General features: G+C 47.0%; 1 protein-coding gene across 2 annotated transcripts in view; it reads right to left on the reverse strand.

Moving 5' to 3' along the window:
• Positions 1-14,514, reverse strand: part of BAIAP2 (BAR/IMD domain containing adaptor protein 2) — a 78,956-nt gene that overhangs the window by 26,167 nt on the left and 38,275 nt on the right. For both annotated transcript variants that reach the window (XM_066588212.1, XM_066588213.1), the window contains exons 4-9: positions 9,927-10,079; positions 6,875-7,114; positions 6,596-6,794; positions 4,898-5,099; positions 3,390-3,461; positions 312-474 (exon numbers count right to left, since the gene is read on the reverse strand). In XM_066588212.1, coding sequence (XP_066444309.1) covers positions 312-474; positions 3,390-3,461; positions 4,898-5,099; positions 6,596-6,794; positions 6,875-7,114; positions 9,927-10,079 — 1,029 coding nt within the window. The remainder of the gene's footprint in view (positions 1-311; positions 475-3,389; positions 3,462-4,897; positions 5,100-6,595; positions 6,795-6,874; positions 7,115-9,926; positions 10,080-14,514) is intronic.

Here is a 14,514-nt window from a genome sequence, read left to right on the forward strand (position 1 = left end):
CCAAGAGGGATCAAGAGTGTCCCTTTCTTAAAGAATCTTGGAGCTCATCATGTGATTTCTCTCAGCAAATTAACCAAGAATGGCACTAATAACCTACATTTTTGGTATCAGTAATATATAAACACACAAGCACCCCTTTAACAGTTTCAGGGTTTAGCCTAAAATCACCTAGAAACTGACATGAGGCATAGAATGCCTCACGCCTCAGTGATTCAAAGGTCCTAGTCTAGTGCCACCAATAATACAGATCCATCTGCTGTTGGTGGAACAAGGGTAAAACAGAATGAAGTCAAAGGTCACGGTTGTCCCACCTGTGAAAAGACTGGTGCAGCCACACTGTATGGCCGGGGCTTGAAGGAGCTGCCAGGTTGTGGAGGGAAGCCGCGGGAGGCCATGTTGTAATCTGGTGGAGGTATGGAGAGGTCGTCTTTGTCCAGCAAATTCCCAGTGCTGCTGCTCTTGCCGGGCTGTAAACTGTAGAACAATAAAAGGTTCTCACATGCATGAAGCCCCCCCCATTCCCAGACCAGAATTTTTAGTCCTTTGTTGACAGAAATAATTTGAACCTTAAAGGGGTTGTCTCGCGGCAAGCATTCAAATTTTACCTTACCCCATTCCCCCTGTCACCCCCCTGGCATAAAATAGCAAATTAAAGCGGTTTTTAAACCGCTTGCTACTCACTGATCCGACGAAATAAGGAGTTATAAAAATCTTCTGCCTAAGATGGCCGCCGGTCCTTTCCCAGGGATGCACTGCGGTTTTCTCCCATGGTGCGCCGCGGGTCTTCTCCCATGGTGCACCATGGGCTCTGTGCGTTCCATTGCCGATTCCAGCCTCCTGATTGGCTGGAATCGGCACATGTGACGGGGCGGAGCTACAATGACGGCGCAGTGACCAGCTCTCCGGCACGAGCGGCCCCATTCACCAGCCAGAAGCACGGACTGCGCAAGCGCGTCTAAAAATGCCAGAAGACATCAGAATTAGACGGATCCATGGCGACGAGGACGCCAGCAACGGAGCAGGTAAGTGAATAACTTCTGTATGGCTCATATTTAATGTACGATGTATATTACAAAGTGCATTAATATGGCCATACAGAAGTGCTTAACCCCACTTGCTGCTGCGAGACAACCCCTTTAAGTAAATTGTATCCCCTTTTGTGTTCCAGTGTTCCTAATCCTTCTTTTTTTGGCACTATAGCTGTATAACATTTTATTTTGCATGAATGAGTTCTAGTTTTTATAGCAACCAGTTTCGAGTACATATAATATATTGAAAAATCTATTCAATTTTGTTTTGCTGGGGGCAATGGAAAAAAAATAGATCCCCATTGGTTTTATGGCATTTATAATGTGTATAGATATTATGTTACCTTTATTCTACACATCATTATGATTAGGACAACAGCAAATTTATAGAGATTATGTTTTCCCACTTTTGCACAATACACACTTTAAAGGGGTTGTCCCGCGAAACAAAGTGGGGGTATACACTTCTGTATGGCCATATTAATGCACTTTGTAATGTACATCGTGCATTAATTATGAGCCATACAGAAGTTATTCACTTACCTGCTCCGTTGCTGGCGTCCCCGTCTCCATGGTGCCGTCTAATTTTCAGCGTCTAATCGCCCGATTAGACGCGCTTGCGCAGTCCGGTCTTCTTTTCTGAATGGGGCCGCTCGTGCCAGAGAGCGGCTCCTCGTAGCTCCGCCCCGTCACGTGTGCCGATTCCAGCCAATCAGGAGGCTGGAATCGGCAATGGACCGCACAGAAGACCTGCGGTCCACCGAGGGTGAAGATCCCGGCGGCCATCTTCACAAGGTAAGTCAGAAGTCACCAGAGCGCGGGGATTCGGGTAAGTACTGGACGGTTTGTTTTTTTTATGCCTGCATCGGGTTTGTCTCGCACCGAACGGGGGGGGGGGGGGGGGCTATTGAAAAAAACAAAAACCGTTTCGGCGCGGGACAACCCCTTTAACAAATAAATAAAGATACTTTGTGCGGCACCACATTCCAGAACCAGAGCATTTTTGTTTTTCAGTTGACAGCTGTATCATGCCTGGTTTTTGAGTTACAAATTGTAGTTTTTATTGGTACCATTTTGAGGCATATATGACCGTAATTTTTTAAAAATTCCTGTATAGAAGAAGAAAGTTTATCAGAAAACTGTCATTTTGGATTTTGAAAATTTTATTTTCATTTTTCTTATGGAATTTTCCGTGCTTAATAAATAATCTAATATTTTATAGTATGGGTTGTTGTAGATCTGGTGAAACTAACTATATGTAGGGGTATTTTTTGTTCTTTTAATTCTCTCAATATTTAAAGCCTTGTTCTAGGGAAACATTTTTTTCCTGTTAAAACATTTAAAATGCTATGCTCAGCAATGACCGCAGCATCTGCAGGATTAAACTGTGTAGAGGACTGATTAGAAGAGCAAGTCCTCATAGTTTCACTCCTGCTCTTGGGAAAACCCCATATGTAAACAATCAGAGAGCAAATGCGTACCATAAAAAGGTACCACAAAAGTCATGCATCTGTATACATTCCACCGCACCTGACGCATGTCCCCAGCAATAATGAGGAGGCAGCACTATTGTCTTGAAACGATTCTTTACATGCTGGTACCATCAAAAAGAGAAGTCGAGCTTATAACTCTGTGTACTTGTGCATTCTTCATAATCATCAAGTTGCGTCTTATTCCCAGTTTTTTTCCACTTTTATGGTTCCATGGCTAAACAAAAGGAACCAGGCTGACCTTCGCTGTGGGGTCCCTTTCCTCTATGTAAACCATTGAGACAGGAAAGTGAACAAAATCATTTGTTTGGTTTGATAAACCTCAGCCTACCCCTCATGTACCTCACAGGCAAGCTGATTGCATGGGGGTGTTACTGCTAAAAGACACTTTGAGATTTGGGGGAATCTCACAGTAAATTGTTACTTTTTCTGCGATGTCATCAGAAACTCCAATATCAATGACATGCCCTAAATGGTATATAGCAACCGCTGTCCCATTAAAAGAACTTCCTATATGTATGAGATTATATTGATGTCCACTACACAGGGTTCTTTCCTATAGTGGGCAGTACAATAGCAGTTAGTACTTGTCTCACCAGGATATATTACATAGGTTGATGCCAAAGACCTAAAATAGCTGCATTTTAACATCCCTATTGACGCCACAAGACCTGGACCCCCTCTGCAATTCTACAGAACACAATTTGGATCACTGCAGGAGGATGGTAAGCGTCCATACGAATGGACTATCTATAGTGTTCAGTGGGCTCATTTACTTCTAGATCAGTTGGTGAAGCTGGATCACAATACTGTAGTTGTACAAATACTAGTTCAGGTCCATATCCAGCTCCACTAATGTCCAGTTACTTACTTCTGTGAACGGCCTCCTGTGTCTCCTCCACGGTCTAACACTCTTGTGTAGGAGAAAGGGAACCATCCTCTCCTGAAAAACAAAAAACACATTTAACTACAATATAAGTGACCATAGATGATAGGATTCCTCTTCTAGAACCCTCTGCTAAAGCATGCACCACCCCAAGATAGCACTACATCATAATAAGGGTATTTGAGATTAGGGGCTTTTCCCCCAGGCAGCCTGTCATCTGCCCATGGGCTGTCTCTGGTTTTGCAGCCCAGATGTGGAGGCAGCAAACAACCATTTTGTGTTTCGTGGAGTCGTCTTCACTACTGATAAGCATTCTGCAATGCTCAGAACATCATGACATGACTTGAACCTCACACAAGTCCCAGTTGAATTCCCCTTTAAGACTGGATTATGTAGATATCTGCCAGATGAGTGAATCAGGCTGACATCTCCATAGCTTTACCTTGCCACCCACATACATAACATGCAAAGTTCCGGTTTTTATACCAGGTGGGGGCTGTTCCCTCGAATCAATTTCGGCTCTGCACAACCTACATGCTGTCACATTCAGAGGATGGCCGACCTGCTGTAGAAATTGCAATAAATCAGAGAATTGTTTAGCATTCTTTCTTCCAAGTCATCCCAGGCTGTGGTTATGCAAAAATGCCACACATACTGACCATTAGTGATGACAATAGCTGGTTGAACCAGTTTATGCCACCACAAGTGCCCTTCGTGGGACATAGTTTGACGTTCCCAGGGAGGCAGGACCCTGAACCTGCTATCAATTTTCCAGTAGTAGCAATGAAGGACAAGGGGTGGGCAAACACACTGTCTATGGGAAGACAAAGGCAACTTACTAGAGCACCACCCTCACTACGGGTATCACGTCTTGTCTTGAGAGATAATCACTGTTAAAAATTTTGGACATGGGCCATAGAATGAAATTACATATCGGTTTAGCAAATAGGCTGGAAGCAGGTAGGTTCGTCAACATATTACCTTCCTCATTAGTCTACACCAGTAAGCAAAGAAGAAACCTAATGGCCTACAGACACCTTCAATAGCAGTCAGCCAAATCCACAGCTTTTTCTCCAGACTACCCCGAAGTGGGCAAGTGTTCATGTGTTTTGTGGAGAAAGCCACCACCAGACAGGTATGGCAGCGGCTTATCTCCAGGTTTGTGAAATGCAACATGTCTGATCCTACTTGCCTACCAGGGAAAGTTGGTAGGCCTCCATACACATTCAATCACCCAGTCCTGCTGAAGTCCAATGCGTATGGAGACCTTAACTTTACTGGTTCACAATGCCCATTGGAAAGAGGAAGAAATCAACCTTGGCAAATAAGCTTGTGGTGTCCAAGATGAGGTTCTAAAGCTGCGGACAAACTACAACCCACATCTTGCATTGCTAGTGGCAGGTTGTTCGTCGCATGCTGAGTTAATACTTTCAGAGCGGCTGAGATGTAATGCACTGCTTAACCCCAACAGTCTAGAATGTGATGTTCCTTACAATTTTGTCTTCTCGCTCTCTCCATAGTGCCATCCATCTCTTGCTTCGGGCACCAGTAGGGTGATGTAGTCGCCATTGCTGAAGCTCAGTAAAGTGCTGTTGTCTCCGGCGGCATGTGAAAAGATGGCCTGCACTCGTGTCCTACCGTTTCTTTCTAAGCCGGCCGCCATGGAGCTGGAACGGGGCAGAGTCTTGTTCTCAGCTGCTCGAGAGATTAATAGGAAGTAGAGATGAGCGAACGTACTCGTTTCAAGTAATTACTCGATCGAGCACCGTGATTTTCGAGTACTTCCGTACTCGGGTGAAAAGATTCGGGGGGCGCCGGGGGGCGGGGGAGGCGTGGTGGAGCGGGGGGTAGCAGCGGGGAACAGAGGGGAGCCCTCTCTCTCTCCCTCCCCACTGCAACCCCCCACTCACCCACGGCGCCCCCCGAATCTTTTCACCTAAGTACTCGAAAATCGCGGTGCTCGGGCGAAAAAGGGGCGTGACCGAGTAGGTTCGCTCATCTCTAATAGGAAGGTTTCAGGATTAAAAATAAGAATATAATTATCAATTAACCTCTTCATGACCCAGAAATATACACCCTGTACTGATGGCATTTCTATACACAATGCACATGTGATGGCAAATCATAAGATATAGCAGCACAATGCTAATTGGGTTGCTAAAGTGGCAACACACACTATACCGGCCAAATATACGATGGGAGTATGAGAAGATATGATCTAGATCTTCCCTCAATTTAAAGATATTTGAGCATTGTGATCTAATGTACAATAACCATCAGTCTAAGGCAACACAAGAGATGACATCCATAATGCCATTGAGCTCCTGCATGCTACCAATGCATTTTACACAGGCATCATGACTAGAGATGAGCGAGTATACTCGCTAAAGGCAATTGCTTGAGCGAGCATTGCCTTTAGCGAGTACCTGCCCGCTCGAGACTGCAGGTTCGGGTGCCGGCAGCGGGCACAGAGCTGTGGGGGAGAGCGGGGCGGAACGGAGGGGAGATCTCTCTCTCCCTCTCTCCCCCCCCCCCCGCTCCCTCCTGCTGACAGCCGCTACTCACCGCTCCCCCGTGCCGGCACCCGAACCTTCAGTCTCGAGCAATTGCCTTTAGCGAGTATACTCGCTCATCTCTAATCAGGACCTCATAATGCATGCTGCCCTAAAATCCACAGAAGAGGCATTATACCATGTATACCATAATTCAAAGACTAATTCTGGGGGTAAGCTTTATCAATTAAAAGGGAAGTCACAACCAATGACCAAACAATATGGTCTAGTTGGCATGACCCCCATGAAGGGGAAAGTGGTGCTAGGAGATATGCCACTTAATCTCCTGCTGGCGTCACTATTTGTCATTGACTATAATGGGCCAATGACGCAGCCAGCAGAGATAGCCAACTGAAGTCGACACAAGAGGAGTGTCATGGTGCTACCGGAATGGGTGAGTGATTTGGAAAAAGCTCTGAGCTCTGCCTGGTACACCATGCGCATACCAACAGCTAACACAAGGTGTATCCCCAGCTATAACTGAGGAAGTTGGTGGGAATCACAGCAGTCAGACCCTGGCTGATTGGGCATGGAGGGCTTATCCTAGCCTCTAATGTCTATCCCATTAGTTCATTACTGAAGCCTCATTGGTACAACAAAAACATTTAACTCTAGAGACAATAAGACAAGTCTACTTACCCACGGTATAGCTGTTTTTGGGTGGGACGCTTTTGCGTGCTGGCAGAGTGTTTGAGTAGGAGTCACTAATCTGCTTATGTGGCTGAGATGGTGAAATTTTAGAATGGATTGCTTTCATGTCTCCCCAGTGTTCATAACTGCTGGGCGGTGGCCCCGTGACCCCATTCATAATAGGTGTGCCTTCCTGAGCGGACATTCTCTGTAACATACGACCCAAAGTTCAAATGCATACCTCATACCGATAAAAGTCATGGACAGCATTCTAAAACATCAACTTACCCCTACAAATGGGGCTAGCTCAGGGGGCACCGGCAGTGGCTTGGCACCTGGGATAGGGTCCGATATGGAAAGGCTGGATTTTGAGTTGGTCATAGGTCCGGATAGTGTTCCTGATAAAATGGTGCCATTTGGGCCAGTAGCCATTTGCTGCATGATCTGTAGAGCTCTATCTGGGATCTTGTTGGGATCTACACTGGCTTGTTGCCAGGCAGGAATCTTCTGCGCCAGCATATCCTTGCCCTGAGAGGAGAAGAAGAAAAGGGTTAAGAGGCCTGCATTTATTAACTGCCATTGACACATTACTAGCTTTATGGGGATCTTTGCACAGCCTGGGGCAGTTACATTAGCAAAGCCTTGGTGAATATGCAGAACCACTTATTGATAAAACATTAAACTTTCATTAGGCAGGTCCAATGTAAATTGTAGGCATATTTAAAAAAATCTATAGGCATTCTCTAGTACCTACCTGCACCCACTAAAAAAAGATCCATAAACGGAACAAAAAACAAATTGTGACCTGCTTTTCGGGATAAGAGCTGCTGCAATACAGAACGCTACTGTAAATGTCTACATAATACGAGAATTAGTTCAGATATGGGACCACCAGCAAAGGCATAGTAAACAGTATTGAGCAAATTTTCCCACTAGATGGCAGCAGTGATCTGCAAGACAGCAGCCTTCCTCCGGCAGGGTTTTTTTTTCTCTTCCCTCCCTCTTTCCAACCAAGTGGCACTGCATCTCGCTGAGTAAGAAGCATGTGGGCAGCACAAAATGTGTGTGTGGGAGTTGGGAACAAGGCTTTCATTTTCAATTGCTCTCATTCCTCCTCCTCCTTTCCTGAGGAATAGGTGGGCTGCAAACACTGCAAATCACTTGTACAGCTCTAAATGAGCCAAGCTAACAGGCCAAAAGAGGCACGTATCCAACCGCAGTGTACACATAAGGCGGACTGGCAGAGCCGTGCCCCCTTTCAGACTGTAGAATCGTAGTAGCGTTCAGAGACGACAAAGCGGAAGGGTAGAGAATAATAAAATCCCAGAATCCGTGGATTCCACCAATTTACAGAGAAAACCCACCCATCCTATTAATACTGCAATGCCTATACCTAAGCAGGACGATCTCTTCAGAGCCGGAGGGGGGCATCAATACCAACACATGCCCACACATGGTACTACCATAGCACTGCCGGGAAGGACAATAACGTGATATCACTACAACATCGTGGCTAATCTTGATGCACTTGGGACACACTAGGAGGTCTAATATTAGTATCCTCGGGAAGCAACATTAATATCTGCAGTACCTACAGAGCTTCTGTTCATATGGATTACATTTTAGGACCTGGAATGCCTGTGTAAAAACATACCTGAAGAGCATTCAATTGTAGAAAGGAAAACATGAGCCTCATATCTGTTATTTACAGTGAACTAAAGCTACCATTCAATAGGAGGCAGCAGTGATGTTATTGGACTGCTGGTTTACTCGTCCTGCGTTGCCTGTTTTTTGCCCTGCAGTGCTGCGCTTGATAAAGTGGAGACCCAGCTAAATAGTCACTGCACTTGGACACAACTTACCTTGATATGATTGCCAATGTGATAACTAGCAAAAGTGCAATTCACTAAAGTGCAGGCTGTACGATGCCCAACCTCCTTCTAATTTGCTGTCCATTGCCAGTTGCTATGTGAAGTCCATCTCTAGTAGCAGAGAGAAGACTGAGAACAAGAAGTGAAGGTGCTGCCCATAGAAGTCTATTGAGAGGAGGAGGGGGGGGGGGCTCACACAAACACTGTAGCAGCTAATTGAAGATAGATCAAGCATGGAGAGGAGAAAACTGGTGAAAATGCAGGATACAAGCCATGTAATGGCCAGAGATAGTGTTACTCCACATGTACACACAGCGACAGCGTATTCTGAAAAGTCACCTGAAAGTTTAAAGTACGCTTTAAAATAGGTGACTGAAGCGGTAAGCGAGGCTTATACAGTTTGATCAAAATGTATCCCAAGAACCTCATGTTCAATTGTATACATTTTGCTTAGCAGCAATAGATTAGAGTAGGGTCTGTGCGGTCTACGCCTGTTTATACGCCTGTGGCGTCCTGGAACACGAGAGGTCTCCCATCTTATTTGCATTTGCCATGTAGTAGAGATATTTTCAGAGCTGCAGAAACTATATTAAAATGAGGACAATTGAATGAACCACTGTGTGTGTACATCAGATACATGTATACATACGTAGCATAAATAGGGGCATCAGCGCCAATGTTAATGCTGCCGACACCCTTACCCATCCAGAGGCCGTATACAGTGCTTTATAATCCTGTGCCCGTTGGCTCTCATTACAGGAGTTGTTTAACCACCTTCTACCAGTAATAGTGTCACACAGGACTAAGGGTTGTGTCAGGTACTGAGTCTGTTTCACTGAAGTGAATGGGGAATGAGCTGCAATACCACACACATCCTTTGAACAGGAGGGGCGCTAGTTTTGGAAGGAAGCAGCCATCTTCTAATGTTTTACAACTCCTTTATAAATGTCTTATAGGGAATCTGTCACTATGTTTTTGCCGTCCTCGCTGAGAGCAACATAAGGTAGTGTCCGTCACACTGATCACAGGGATATGTCTCTGTGCAGTAGTTTGGGAGAAACTTGCATTTTATTAGTAGCAGCCAGACACAGAACTAGTCCTGCATATTAATGAGCTGCAGGCTAGCCACACACAAACCGCCCTCCAGCCAATTGGCAGCTCTTTATGCACATTAATGAGAGCTGGGAATCACTGGCTAGGCGGCGGGGTGGGCGGAGCTAGCCTGCAGCTCATGAATAGAGGACTACTTATAGTAGTTCTGGATTTGTTACTATTACTAGCAGCAAATGAATATCCAGGACTACTATAAAAGGCAAGTTTCTCAAACTACAGCACAGATCCGCACAGCAGACATATCACTGCAGTCAGTGTGGCTGTCACTACGCGATGCTGCCCTAAGAGAGGGGTGCAAAAATATGGTGACAGAGCCTCTTTAAAGGAATTCCCCCTTTACATTGTCCTCCCCTCACCTTGCTGTGATATCCAATGGAGTTCTTGGCTACGGCACACTGTTTCTCCACCAGGAAGCAGTACCTCCTCCTTTCTTCCGTCAAGGCGGTTTTATACCCATCAGATACAAAGTTTTCCAGCTCGCTCTGTTTGTTACTGATTGCTTCAATATACTGTAGAGAAGGGAGACAACATATGGAATTAGCATCATACACATCACACAACTGCTGCTGAATGTGAAGTTTCCTCGCTCATTCACAATAACTCTTGGTATTTGTATAGCGCCAACTTATTATAATTTCAGGTAATTATTACTTAATTATTACCCCCCCACCAAGCTGGGTTCTCATTTTACTGACCTCGGAAGGATGGAAGGCTGAGTCAACCTTGAGCCGCATGTGGGGATCGAACTTGCAACCTTCAGGTCGTAGGCGAGAGCTTACACTCTGCGCCACACAAGGCTCATCACATTTTTACCATAGGAGAGCTAAAAAAATGTGGGGAACAGCTACGATGATCCCATTCTACTGTAATACCGCATCTCCCCGAAAATAAGAGTCTTATATTCCTTTTTTGCTTCAAAGGAGGCAGTGTCTTATTTTCGGGAAATGTCTAGTTACCTTGCAGGCTTGGTCCACGTTCCTCACGGCTCTCTCCGGAGGTCCGCGCTGTTCTACATTTCTAGCTGCTCATACATCACTTGCTGGTTACAGAATTCATAAATCCCAGCTCCAGGAATCGATGGCTCTGATTGGCTGAACAGCGCTCGAGAACCAATGACAGCCATCGCATTGGTTCATCCAGCACTGCATTGATTGATTAGCCAATTCCTAAATTCTGCCTCCATAATGTGAAATAGGTTATAGAAGTAAATGGCACAGCACAAATATGCAGTGAATACGCCGGATACCTACATGGTCACTGTGTATTTGCATAGTAAAACCATGGCATTTCCCCATGTGGGCAATGCAAACATTCCACTGTACAGACCAGGGGCTATGAATGGGACAATACGCTGTTGATCTTCACACTGCAGCAAAAAATATATAGGTGCGTGTTATTGCCCCTGTAAAAAGGACTCACGTTATCCCAATTCATCATGTCCAACCATTCTATTCAGTCGTTACTGGAAAAGCTGGATGACAACCATTAGAGCTGCCAATACAAAGTCTGAATTCTCAAACCAGCAAGAATTAAATGAAAGCTATGTGACAACATCTTTGAGTACTGCACTGGCAGCCATATAGTTAATTACCCATCCTTTTCAAGGAACAGATACAACAGAAAAAAAGGGATTTTTAACAGCAGGACTCAGGCAGGCCCTATAGGCATGGGTGCAGTTATCAAGCAGGCCCTACGGGCAGGGGTGCAGTTATCAGGCAGGTCCTATGGGCAGGGGTGCAGCTATCAGGCAGGCCCTATGGGCAGGGGTGCAGCTATCAGGCAGGCCCTATGGGCAGGGGTGCAGCTATCAGGCAGGCCCTATGGGCAGGGGTGCAGCTATCAGGCAGGCCCTATGGGCAGGGGTACAGCTATCAGGCAGGCCCTATGGGCAGGGGTACAGCTATCAGGCAGGCCCTATGGGCAGGGGTGCAGCTATCAGGCAGGCCCTATGGGCAGGGGTGCAGCTATCAGGCAGGCCCTATGGGCAGGGGTGCAGCTATCAGGCAGGCCCTATGGGCAGGGGTGCAGCTATCAGGCAGGCCCTATGGGCAGGGGTGCAGCTATCAGGCAGGCCCTATGGGCAGGGGTGCAGCTATCAGGCAGGCCCTACGGGCAGGGGTGCAGCTATCAGGCAGGCCCTACGGGCAGGGGTGCAGCTACCAGGCAGGCCCTACGGGCAGGGGTGCAGCTACCAGGCAGGCCCTACGGGCAGGGGTGCAGCTACCAGGCAGGCCCTACGGGCAGGGGTGCAGCTACCAGGCAGGCCCTACGGGCAGGGGTGCAGTTACCAGGCAGGCCCTACGGGCAGGGGTGCAGTTATCAGGCAGGCCCTACGGGCAGGGGTGCAGTTATCAGGCAGGCCCTACGGGCAGGGGTGCAGTTATCAGGCAGGCCCTACGGGCAGGGGTGCAGTTATCAGGCAGGCCCTACGGGAAGGGGTGCAGTTATCAGGCAGGTCCTACGGGAAGGGGTGCAGTTATCAGGCAGGTCCTACGGGAAGGGGTGCAGTTATCAGGCAGGCCCTACGGGCAGGGGTGCAGTTATCAGGCAGGCCCTACGGGAAGGGGTGCAGTTATCAGGCAGGTCCTACGGGCAGGGGTGCAGTTATCAGGCAGGCCCTATAGGCAGGGGTGCAGTTATCAGGCAGGTCCTATAGGCAGTGGTGCAGTTATCAGATAGGTTCTATTGGCAGGGGTGCAGTTATCAGGCAGGCCCTATGGGCAGGGGTGCAGTTATCAGGCAGGCCCTATGGGCAGGGGTGCAGTTATCAGGCAGGCCCTATGGGCAGGGGTGCAGTTATCAGGCAGGCCCTATGGGCAGGGGTGCAGTTATCAGGCAGGCCCTATGGGCAGGGGTGCAGTTATCAGGCAGGCCCTATGGGCAGGGGTGCAGTTATCAGGCAGGCCCTATGGGCAGGGGTGCAGTTATCAGGCAGGCCCTACGGAAAGGGGTGCAGTTATCAGGCAGGCCCTACGGAAAGGGGTGCAGTTATCAGGCAGGTCCTACGGGAAGGGGTGCAGTTATCAGGCAGGTCCTACGGGAAGGGGTGCAGTTATCAGGCAGGCCCTACGGAAAGGGGTGCAGTTATCAGGCAGGCCCTACGGAAAGGGGTGCAGTTATCAGGCAGGTCCTACGGGAAGGGGTGCAGTTATCAGGCAGGTCCTACGGGAAGGGGTGCAGTTATCAGGCAGGCCCTATGGGAAGGGGTGCAGTTATCAGGCAGGTCCTACGGGAAGGGGTGCAGTTATCAGGCAGGTCCTACGGGAAGGGGTGCAGTTATCAGGCAGGCCCTATGGGAAGGGGTGCAGTTATCAGGCAGGTCCTACGGGAAGGGGTGCAGTTATCAGGCAGGCCCTATAGGCAGGGGTGCAGTTATCAGATAGGTTCTATTGGCAGGGGTGCAGTTATCAGGCAGGCCCTATGGGCAGGGGTGCAGTTATCAGGCAGGCCCTATGGGTAGGGGTGCAGTTATCAGGCAGGCCTTATGGGCAGGTTGCAATTATCAGGTAGGCCCTATGGAAAGGGGTGCAATTATCAAGCAGGTCCTATATGCAGAGGTGCAGCTAGCGAGGCCTGGTGCAACAAGCACCTCAGGTGCCAGGGAGGGGTAGTTAGGATAAACAGGTAACATATTTAGATCTAGAGCACTGAATTGAATCTTCGTCCTTGGTGAATTGAATGAAAGCCTTGCTTATTTAATGGGCTTGTCTAAACTCAGAGTTTGGATAATAAGTCTTCATTACTCCGAGTGCAGATTTCCTGAGTTTCCCCCTTTGTTGCAGACCAAACAGAAAAATCATTGTGAACCCTGAAGCAAGAGAACTCTGCAGATTTATCATGTCTTCTGATGAATTCCTAGGAGAATGGCCAGAGATGTATCTGGAAAATGAATGAAGTCCCATAACATAGGAATAATATGGCTTCCTTGATCCCGCTAATCCCTGGCTATAGAAAAATTAGAGAAGCTAAATCTAATACCTCCACTTGGCTTTTTATACCATTGAATCACATCTATTGTTTCTGGTTATCAACCATTTCAAAACATTAGAATGATATCAACAGCTGAGTCACATAGAGCGCTGTCTTATAGGATAGCTGTCACTAGGCCAGACCAGTAAGCCAACTGCATTTGTATGGAGTGGCAATGCATGTAAAGTAAATAGACGAGTCACATGTCTGTTTATAATGTTAGGATGGCGGTCTCTTACTATGCTGTGAACCAGGTTAGGGAATTTCTCCTGCTTTATGCAAAGGGAGGAATAAAGGCTATATAATCTACACCACAACTTTGGAGGCTTAGATCAAACAAAGCGTGCAAAGTCAACAGACCTGCATTAGACAGACTAGGTAGGACAGCTGAAGACCCATATAGAACCCTGAAGTTTAAGGGCTGGGGATAGCAGTGCCAACAGAGTTTTTGGGCTGCTCACACAGCCATGTAACCCGTGTATTTCACAGATAGCATTATGAGGCAATAGCTTATGAGGGTATTCACATGTGCAAGCTTTCATGTGGACCCAGGGTCCATGAGGGTGAGGTAATCACAGCACGTTCTATTCTACTGTATCATTATCGGTGTGCTTTCCTATGGTGGTTGCGCCAAAAAAATAAATGAATAAATCACATCTGCAACTCGTGTACCACCATCTCAATGCAGCCTAACTCACTTTTATATATATATCTATCCATGAACATGAGTGGTCATAAATGGCTGCACATCCAAGTCGAAGAATGTATCAAGTGGGGTACCACAAGGCTCTGTCCTAGGCCCAGTGTTGTTCATCATTTTTACAAATGATTTGGAGGAGGGAATTGATGGGAAACTGATAGCTAACACTAGGGAAGAGAGGAAGAGTATTTAAAAAGATCTAGAGAAGCTTGAACAGTGGGCAGCGACTAACAGAATGGCATTTAACAAGGAGAAATGCAAAGTCCTACATCTGG

This window comes from Eleutherodactylus coqui, chromosome 13 (assembly GCF_035609145.1).
Source record: "Eleutherodactylus coqui strain aEleCoq1 chromosome 13, aEleCoq1.hap1, whole genome shotgun sequence".
Taxonomy (NCBI): domain Eukaryota; kingdom Metazoa; phylum Chordata; class Amphibia; order Anura; family Eleutherodactylidae; genus Eleutherodactylus; species Eleutherodactylus coqui.